The 9,988-nt window shown below is 43.5% G+C and overlaps 2 protein-coding genes across 2 annotated transcripts; one reads left to right on the top strand and one right to left on the bottom strand.

Moving 5' to 3' along the window:
• The first annotated feature begins 612 nt into the window (after nucleotides 1–612).
• Nucleotides 613–3,212, top strand: LOC123151493 (WPP domain-interacting protein 2). Its single transcript, XM_044571187.1, has 2 exons — nucleotides 613–1,700; nucleotides 2,448–3,212. Exons 1-2 carry the CDS (start codon nucleotides 707–709, stop codon nucleotides 3,086–3,088), a joined length of 1,635 nt encoding a protein of 544 aa, XP_044427122.1. The 5' UTR covers nucleotides 613–706; the 3' UTR covers nucleotides 3,089–3,212.
• Nucleotides 3,213–4,629: 1,417 nt separating this feature from the next.
• Nucleotides 4,630–8,145, bottom strand: LOC123151461 (uncharacterized WD repeat-containing protein C2A9.03). The gene is made up of 10 exons (XM_044571166.1): nucleotides 7,999–8,145; nucleotides 7,791–7,904; nucleotides 7,282–7,452; nucleotides 7,104–7,190; nucleotides 6,485–6,619; nucleotides 6,284–6,394; nucleotides 6,107–6,198; nucleotides 5,915–6,020; nucleotides 5,302–5,388; nucleotides 4,630–5,215 (listed from the first exon to the last, which is right to left on the bottom strand). The coding sequence occupies exons 2-10, from the start codon at nucleotides 7,899–7,901 to the stop codon at nucleotides 4,802–4,804; spliced, it is 1,314 nt and encodes a 437-aa protein (XP_044427101.1). The 5' UTR covers nucleotides 7,902–7,904; nucleotides 7,999–8,145; the 3' UTR covers nucleotides 4,630–4,801.
• Nucleotides 8,146–9,988: the final 1,843 nt, after the last annotated feature.

Below are 9,988 nucleotides of genomic sequence, written 5' to 3'. Positions count from 1 at the left end.
TTTGCAAGCACAATAATTCTCTGACAAAAAAGAACTAAGACGAATTTATCATACTCGTCAACTAAACTTGTCATCCTCGATGAACACACTTGTCATGAAAAATATTCATTTTGCCATGCCTAAGAATCTGACATTCGCTAGATTCTTCTAATAAGGAAATGCAAAAATTCTGAAGTTGGAGTTTGAGGCATGGAAAATCAAATGTTTTTCATGGCAATTTATATTGATGCGAGAATGGCAAATTAGTTTACAAGCACGGCAATTTTTTGACAAAAAAATTAGGATGATTTGTCATGCTTGTTAACTAAATTTGTTATGCTTGACGAATATATTTTAGGGAATGTCTAGGGCACATCTAGATGTGCCCTACTTATTGCACATCTAAGTGAGTGAATCAAGTATGAAGAGGAAAAGAAAAAAAAATATCCACACGAATCTCAACGTAAGATCAATGATATAGGATTTAGATGTGCAATACTTATGGCACATCTAGATGTGCTCGTCATGCCTAAAAACTTGACATTAGCTGGATATTCGGATCCTTTTAATACGGGAGGAAATCCTCATTTTTCTCCACTTTCTCTTGATAACCCAATTTTCCCCGTTAAATTCCGTGGAAGGAACCACCGCTCCAGCGCAGCCATGTACCCCGATCCCAACGCCTCGTGCCTTCCGCCTAGCCCCGCGACGTGTCCATTCCTCTGAGATGGCAGTCACCGCGACCGACATGGACCGCATGGCGAACGGCGCCGTCGAGTCCTCCGCCGAGTCCCCGGCCGCGGAGGCGCCTCCGGAGGCCAGGACCAAAGGCCGCGGGCTCCGTCGGTGGCGCCGTATCCAGCGGGAGCACCGCGCGGAAGGCCCCGCTGCCCCCGCCACTGCCGCTGGTGGCAGAGGTCGTGCAGATGACGACGCGGCACAGCTCCACAAGCGCCGGCTGCCCATCGGCGCCGCCGCGCCCCCCAAGGAGAAGCACGAGGTGGCCGTCGAGGAGGTGGAGAGCTCCACCGCTTCCGTCGAGTCCCGCTTCGTCCCACTGGAGCCAGTGCCGGCGCCGGCGCCAGCGAAGCTGGACCCGGATCTCGGCCTGCTCGTCTCCTCCGTCGGCTTCTCGGTCGGCGCAGGCGGCGCTGACTCCGACAACAGCGAGGACCGGAGCAGCAAGTCCTCCACCGCCGCGAGCGCCCCGCGCCACGACTTCCCGCGCGAGCGAGACAGGCTGCGTGCTCACACCGCCGCCGCCATCCACGGGAAGAATCACCGGACCGCGCGCGCGCGAGCCGACAGGCAGAGCGCTCACACAGCCTTCTCCCTGGCCAAGGCCGAGGCCGATAACTCTCGTTGGAGCGTCGAGTCCGACCGCCGCAGCTCTAATGCCGTCCATGGCCGGAAACAGGGGGTCGGCAGCATCGGCAATGGCATCCACAAGGAACTTTCTGATGGTGATGACCACAGCGATGAAGGGCAGCCAAGCGATGAGATGCGATCAACAGCTGGAGGTTACTGCACGCAGAGTGGGAGTAGTGTGGTGGGAAAATTGGGTGGCGGAAATGGTGATTCTGGTGATGCTGATGTTGAGGACACATTTGATGAGGGGGGTGTTGGGAAGGGTGAGATGGGATTAGAGATGAACTCATGTGCCAACCCATTTGCGGAATCTATTTTGTCACTTCAGAGAACGCAGGAAGCTCTCGAGAATGGTATGGCTGAATTCTCACCCAACTTATCTTTATTCACCATCCAAATGTGGCATGCCAACTGTTTGTACAAACCAATGCTTTTGTCGATGCATTTGTTCTTACTGCATTTTGTAAGAAGTGTAAGATCAAACTGCCATACATTTCCTGATGCTTGAGCAATAAAAGTCATTGTTCGGTTATCTTGATATTGTTATTTGCTTTTTGGGACGGAATGAACTATAGCTGTAATACGATGACCAATCAGTGATGCTACTTTTGAAATGATATTGGTTGGGAAGTCCTGTTACTTCTAATTCTACTCAGTATAAAATTATCTATTTGGTCCTAAATCCGGTTCATTCAATAATGCAATCTAGGAACATTTATTTTTCTACATCAGAAGTTGAATTAGCTTAAACTCATTAATTATAAATAGTTAGTGTTTCAATTATATGGCTACAGTAGTTGATTATGTTTGACATGACCAAATCATTGGAATTTTCACCCTGTAGAAACTTGTGGTCTACTGTGACATTCTGTTGGCATTATCCGATAAATGATCAGTGAAGATTCCTTGTTGTAAAATTGGTTGTCTGCTAACCATGTTTTGAGCAACTGCTCTGAGGCTTGTCTTGAAACGCCACGTCAGTCCATTTCCAGTTCTGTGTCATTGCATGGTCTGTACTGACACAATCAGTACGGTCGTGATATGATTTACCATTTTATGCATTGGTTTTCAAGTAATCATTGCTTCTATGCATATTGCAGAGATACGGAACTTTGTGGTGATCGGGAAAGAATCAACCGATGATCTTGATGCACGTGATGATGAATGGAGCAACTCGCTCCACATTGAGGAATCTGTTGAAGAAGCAAATGAAAAGAGAAAGGATCTTGAGTCAAGGGTGGAACAAGCATCAATACTGATCAAGGAGAAGGATTCAAGAATACTTGAACTAGAAGCTCTCAGCCGGACGAGGGCGTGGAGAAGTGCAATTCAGAGTGCTAACAACCAGCTGTTGCAGCCGGATCTTGATCAACTGCTCCAGGAGAAGATGGAAGCGGAGATTCAGTGCATCATCCTGACAAGAGCCTCTCAAACCTGGACACCCGTTGCCGAGGATCGGAAAGCTCTCTACAAGGAGCAGAAATGTCTGCTTGGCGACTACAAGCAGCTCGAACTCAAACTGCGTAGTGCCGAGAACCGAGCAGCAATACTAGGGGAGATGGTGGAGAAGCTGGAGGCGCAATGCAAAGAGCTCTCTGCGAGTGCAGAAATCTTGCAGCTGCAATCTAGAACAAGCTCCGCGTCACTGTTATGTTTCATCCAGTTTATACTGCTGCTTATTGCCATAGGCATCTATGTTGTGCGTCTGTCTCCATCCTCGGCCGAGTTTGTACCTACGTGAGGTTAGAACTACCAGCAGTTGTGCCTTGTTACTAGTTAAGCTTAGAAGAATATACCGTGTAAACTTGCCAGCAGAAGTTTAAAATTTCGTTTGTAATTAAGCTCTTTGCTTTCTGGTTCTTGTATCTGATGGTCCAAGATTTTCTGGGTAAGTGGAATAAGAGCTGATATCATCAGCTGATCACTCAGAACCTTCTACCGGAAAGATTGCCTTCTATGCCTAGTGAGTTTGTCTGGCTGTACGCTGAGCACTGAGAACCTTCTACCGGAAAGATTGCCTTCTATGCCTAGTGAGTTTGTCTGGCTGTACGCTGAGCACTGAGAACCTTCTACTCGAGAAGATTAAGATTGTATACTGAGGTTTATTGGAAATGGGAAATGTTTGCGAGAGAGAATTGGCTAAAACTGGAAGAGGATTTGTGGCTCTTGGGTCTCACCACCCCCTATATGAATATAGCATTAGAAAACATATTAGGAAATTCCAAAAAAATCTAAAATTTTGGGTTATGAAACCTGGGTGTCCGTTGTACACACGTGTTCAATTTCGTGGGGAATGGGTGCCTGTGATAATGTCAGTAAAAAGACAAAAAAATCATGTGTAGAAAAAAAACTTAATGTAACGTATGTTGGACCGTAATTTCTGCTCCGCGGATACGACGGCACCCATTCCTCATGAAAATGAACACGGATGTATAATGGGCACCCAGGTTACATATCCCAAAATTTCAGCTTACGAATTTTTTTGATATCTTTTTAATGTTATTTTCGTATAGGGGTGTGTGACACCTGGGTGCTCCAATGCATTTCGCGGCTAAAACTCTACTATGCTATGTTATATACAATGATCGGGTTGCGTCTAGTATGATCGGTGTGCTTTATCTAAACTAGGCAGGATAAATTGGTTACCTTTCCCACTCTAAGAGCTTCTCTCAGCACGAGTTGTAGAGATGAGAATCATGAAAATCAAGATCCCAAACAAGAAAATAAGTACAGTACAAACCAAGGAAGAGGCATCGCGAGGGTCATCGGTTCAAATTCAGTAGTCGACTTTTTTCTCTATCGATGTTCTAGGTACAAGGATCTTTTTTTTTCTGAATTAAATGGTGAATCCAGGATCTTTTACGTTTCCTACCATATGACAACATGCGCCTGAGTATCAATCACAAGTCACTCTCGATGACATGTGCTTTCGCTTCACTGGCAGTATCCTTCACTCACTTCCTTGATTCGTATTCAGCACGACTGATGAGAATATGTAGCTTAGCTTGAAGCCCTTGCTCAGTAGCCGTACCCTTCGTTACTTTTTTCTTGCATCATGGTCACACTCAAGATTTCTCTCTCCCCCGGCAAAACACTTTTACATGTCCTTTTCGTCCACTTCATATCATGTTTGTTTTGTTTGAAACACGAATACCCTGTTGTACCCTATCCATCGTATTTGCTCTTCGGTAAACGTAAACTGATCGGGAGCAAGATAAGATCAGCATAGTTTGTTAGACTATTGCTGGCTTACAAAGAAGAAGGCATGCAAGAGTTCTGAGAGATGTATGGGTAATGACACCACTTATAACAACAGGCAGTCAGTTTGTTCAGCGCAACCACACCTTTGTAGCTGAGCTTTGGTTTAGTCAGAGCGCAGGGCAAGACCTACAGATATGTACATCCTTTCTACAACTTACGATCTTGTTCTTGCAGACCTCAACCACTTAGCTATTCACAAAGCTGAATCAAGGTAGCTGTAAAACCGTCGACGACTGAACTGGAGGAGGCTGCTATAGTTGCGATCATGTACGCTGACAAAGAGAGCCTCAGTGTCAGGACTGAACGATATGCCGGCAATCTCACCAAAGAAGTCCAGCTCCTGCTTCCTGTCGTACCCACTCCCGACGTCAAAGATGTGGATGAAGTCTGCAGCTTCAGCCATTGCCAGGAACTTGCCGTCAGATGTATAGCGGATGGACCTTATGGCTCCCATGTTGCCTCCCAGGACAGCGACAGACTTGGAGAGGTTACGGGCGTCCCAGATCCTGCATGTCTTGTCTTGGTTCCCAGTTGCGAATGTCCGGCCGTCTGGGTTCCATGCCGATGCAAACGAATAATCCAAATGACCACTGAGCTCGTGAATCATCTGCGGGAAAACAAACAACGAAACGCTTGTGTAAATTACGATGTCATTGTTTGAAAGTCGACGATTGGGCCTTGCGCTGTACTTACTTTCCCCGAATTAGCATCAACCAGAACACCGTCAGGATTGTCCCCCACAACAGCAATGATTTTACCATCAGGGCTCAAGGATGTGTGCTGCATCAAAGAAAACAAAGGAGCAAAACAAGGTCAGGCTGATATCCTCCTCGTCACCTAATGGAAGATAAACATTCTTTGACCAAGTATTGAGTATTAACTTCAGTACCAGGTTCTGACTCCTTTGGTTTGGAGGAATTTCATAGGAATTTTAGAGGATAGGATTTTTATAGGATTTTTTTCTTTAGAGCCCTTTGGTTCATAGGAATAGATTCCTATTCCTACATAGGATTGGTTCCTATCCTCCACATTTCATAGGAAAATAAAAATGAGCCTAGACTCAATGGAAAAATTCCTTTGGTGTCAACCAAATGACATCTCGTTTCCTATTCCTACTCATAGGATTTGAGATACATGCCATCTCATTTCCTACAAAATTCCTATTCCTATGATAATCCTATCCTATGAACCAAAAGAGGCCTAAACTACAATACACAGTGCATTCTCGGAAAAAAAACTACAATACACAGTGCAGCAAATAGAACACTAAATATAGACAAGTGCAAAGGATGAAGCTGAGGCTTACATTCACAGCCCAATCGAAATGAAAATTATTGCACATTTGAAACTTCTCCATGTCAAAGTCTCTTAGTCCACAATCATTGTTTGATGCTAGGAAATGCACGGAACCACTGCCAAAATAATTTTTAGATTGTGATCAATGAATGCTCAATTTCACAGAAACAATGGAACAATTTGTTCATAGAAAATAACCTACCTAGGTTTCTCAAATATCTCCAGAAAATTAGTAATGCCATTGTCATCATGAGTTGACTTGGAACAATAGCTTATTCCTTCACGGTCCAAAAACTGCATTCCACAGACAATAAATTACATTGTAAATGGTTGTAGATGTCAGAGATGGAATAAAACGTTAAAAATGAAAATAAGTTACTTTGCAAATTAGTTCTCCATGAAAGCCACCAGCAACCAGCAGGTTGTTCTTGACTGCCAATGTGCTAACGTGAGTCCGATAAAAGCCCTCATAGAAATTCCCCTCGTGCTTCTGAAGTCAAAAGCAACAAATATATTAAATATATAAGGATCTGTAAGAAAAATGCAGGTTCAAACAAACACTTGGAAGAGGAATTTGTACCTCACATGGAGCAACATGTCCTTGAAGATCAATGACCTCGTGCTTCTCAGAGGTCAGTGGTGACCAATGAAGCACAGACATGTGTGACATAAGATAAACATCATGCCTTGTTGTTGCCCATACTAAATTTCTCAACTGTATGAAAGTGATAGAGTGAGCTTAATAATTTCACATGAGCAAGCAGGCAATTAATTATGTGAGAACATCTGATTGCTCAGTACAACCATATGTTAAAGAGATACAAGGCATGTTAGGTGTTGTAAATGTTTGCTCCCGTGTTAGGACTTGGGACGCCATATTGCAATTTTACAACTACCTTTCTGCACTTTCATGAAGTGCATATTCAAGAGAATGTGTAGACTTTGTTAGTGACTAATTTTCATAGGAACAGTTGATTATTTTTTCTCTCTGCATGTATTCTAAAAACTGAACATCAAGAAAGAAAATCTGCGACAGACTAGCTTGTGCAGGACTACAGCCAAATATTGGCAAGCATGGAACAAGGAACACAATAACAGACACGGTATCTCAATTAGCATGTCTGAAAACCCTTGTTTGCTTAGCATGAACTGAGCAAGACCCAATGAAAATATGGTACCAGAAGCTACCATTTTCTCACCTGAAAATGAAAAATGGTCGGTCTCACAGATCTTGTGTTATGCGCAAACTCGTAGTAGAGTTGACCTTTCTCCACAGGTGTACATACCTGCATCAAGATCACCACGAAAAACCTCAGAAACTGAACAGGAACACGGAGTACTGTTACCAATCTATCTTGTTATCTAGCACTATCATACCTTCTCCGATAATTGTCCCGAATTAGGTATGTTCTCAAAGTTCGTATACCCTTCCAGTCTTGACTTCCTATATCCGTCCCTTGTGATGGTCAGCCGTTCCCAGGGAATTCCCTGTATGTCCTTCCCTTTCAGGACATCCATCGCAGATGTATCTTCTGACGCCTTGCTAATCTACAAACAACAGAATCCAATTCTGTCAGACCAATAGAAAACTATTCTGAAACTGCAGCCCTGGAATCTAGAAATGCCACAAATGCAGGTAAGACAGTAATTGATCTAAACTGTAATATGGCATTTGACTAGAAGTGTATTTATCTGCAAAACAATCTTTGATTAATCGTTGAGCTCAAGCTAGCAACCTACTCAATTACCACAGCAGCATCAAGGTATGCGCATGGCGCGGGCCAATTGAACTAGGAATCGAGCAGGAAGGCGAAATCAGCAACATAAAGGATCAAGTTGGAGACGAGACCCCATGGCCCAAGAACTTGGCAGGCGGGCGAACTTACAGATTGGACGTACTCGTCGTCGTCGTAGTCGGAGTCCCCCGCCAGGTCGGCGAGGCGGTCATCCTCCTCCTCGGGGTACACTCCGGCGAGCCCGCCGTCGTACAGCGACATGGCCTGCAAGGACGTCGGGGGAAAAGCCGCAAATTTGAGCCGAACTCAACCAAAATTTGCGGGGAAATTTCGAGATTATGTCTGCAAGAACACTCACCTCAGTTAATTTCGGCGCCTTGGGTTAGGAACGGGCTTGAATCGCTGTCGAGCTAGGGTTCTGAGGTTTCAGTGAGGGAGAGGAAGCAAGGCTGCCTTTTCTTGTTGGCACTTAAATAATCACAGGCGAGTCTCTCAGAAATAAACCCTCGTAGAAATAAGAAATGAGTTTTGCTTCGGCACACACTCTCTAAAAAGTTTGCACGGATCTTAAAGTTACTTAAAAAGGTTATCGCTATGTTAGCCTGCAGATCAAACGTATTGAATAGATTGATTTGGATAAAAAAAACTATATTACCCCTTTGATTGAAGATGTACCTTCTAATTTTCACATTTAATCTCTATCAAAATCCATAAACTTAGAATGTTTCTAAGAGTATGTATCGAAGCAGAGTTCATAAGAAATATCATGGCAACAACAAAAGGAAATGGGTCGAGTCAGGCCGAACCGTTTGGTAATTCGAGTCGAATCGACCGCGACCGGAGCCACCGCTCTGTCAGGCCTAGGGGTGATGCCTTGTCTGGAAAGTCCAGGTCTTGTTTGCAAGGATACAAGGTTAATTTTTCCTAAGTTTATGAAGGTTTGAAGACCATCTCGAGGTCTATTAGCGTCAAATTGAGTTCCTACTTGATGCGGGGGACTCAATGAGAAGAAGATGAATCTTGTGGCATTGGAAAACTTTTGTCGTGTCTACGCCCCTCAATGATGCATCTCTTCAAAGAAGTGAGCATGGGATACATCTTTGTCTCTCATGCCTCGTTTATTTATATCCTAAATCTTTCACTTGTGTTTTTTCAATTGTATCATTGTATACTCTCTTCGTTCTAAAATAAGTGTCTCAACTTTATACTAACTTTAATACAAAGTTGTACTAAGTTTGAGATACTTATTTTGAGATGGAGGGAGTATATTATTTGGGTTGTAGTTGCATTTTGGAAAAACTATTTAGCTGCAAAGCCTAAATTGCTAAAGAAAAGAGACAATGTTTATAGAGATCTATTCACAGTCGCCACCTTGATCCTTCACAACCGTATTCATGTCAACAACAAAAAAAATGTCGCTAACTATATTTGTGTGGTCGAATCAAATCAACTACACAAAATACAATTGAACGCCATTGTTGTCAACTGTATAACGCAATTGAATATTTTGCATCAGCCGCACTACTTACTGGAATGTTACGGGGTAAATGTCCACTACTTTGTGAAACACAAGTATATAAACTTAGCGAACTGAGCGTAGCTCAGCTGATTAGATTCCTTGTAGTGGAACCAACCCATGAGGGTTCAAGTCCTAAAATTAACATTGGTGGATGCATTTTTCTAGGTTTATTTCATTCCTTTCGGCGATGTGCGTTCAATGAAAGAAGACGTTCTGTCTGTGGATTTCGTCAATCTTAAGATGATGTGTCGATTCAATCTTTCGAATGTACTTATATGATAAAGTATGCATGCGTGTGTTCATATGGATGAGTACATGTGCGTCTGAAGTTTGTAATGTGTTCAAATTTTTTATTTAAACTGAGGCAGTCACAATGACACGCCCAACTTTTTTGAAACGGAAGCATACACATTACTTGGTCTTTCTTTTCAGGTGAATATTTTGTCTTGATTATTACTCTTAACACTTAAGTAAAGTTGGGTTGCCCGGTCAATGGGAGGAGGATCTTACGATCAGCATACACTAAGGCCCTGCTTGGATTGTCGGTTTACCTCCGTAAAACATTCGCTTGTAAGATAAAGCCGGGTGGATTTGTTTCAGGTGCTTGGCTCGCCGTTTTGGATCCGTAATCTTTACACCGGTTTGCCCTGCTACATTTGTATCCAGCCGGTATACGATACAAGCCTCGATCCGTCGTTTCGTTTCCAGACGGAAATCAATTGCGGTTTGTAAGATACACCTGTAAGCTAAATACCTCTGTAGAATATTACATCCATTCCAAGCGCAGCCTAAGAAGTTAATCATCGTCACAGGTTAAAAGGGAAAGGCC

The sequence above is a fragment of the Triticum aestivum genome, chromosome 7A (assembly GCF_018294505.1).
Source record: "Triticum aestivum cultivar Chinese Spring chromosome 7A, IWGSC CS RefSeq v2.1, whole genome shotgun sequence".
Classification (NCBI taxonomy): domain Eukaryota; kingdom Viridiplantae; phylum Streptophyta; class Magnoliopsida; order Poales; family Poaceae; genus Triticum; species Triticum aestivum.
Note: the sequence above shows the minus strand (reverse complement) of the source record. Positions and strands in the feature narration are given on the sequence as shown.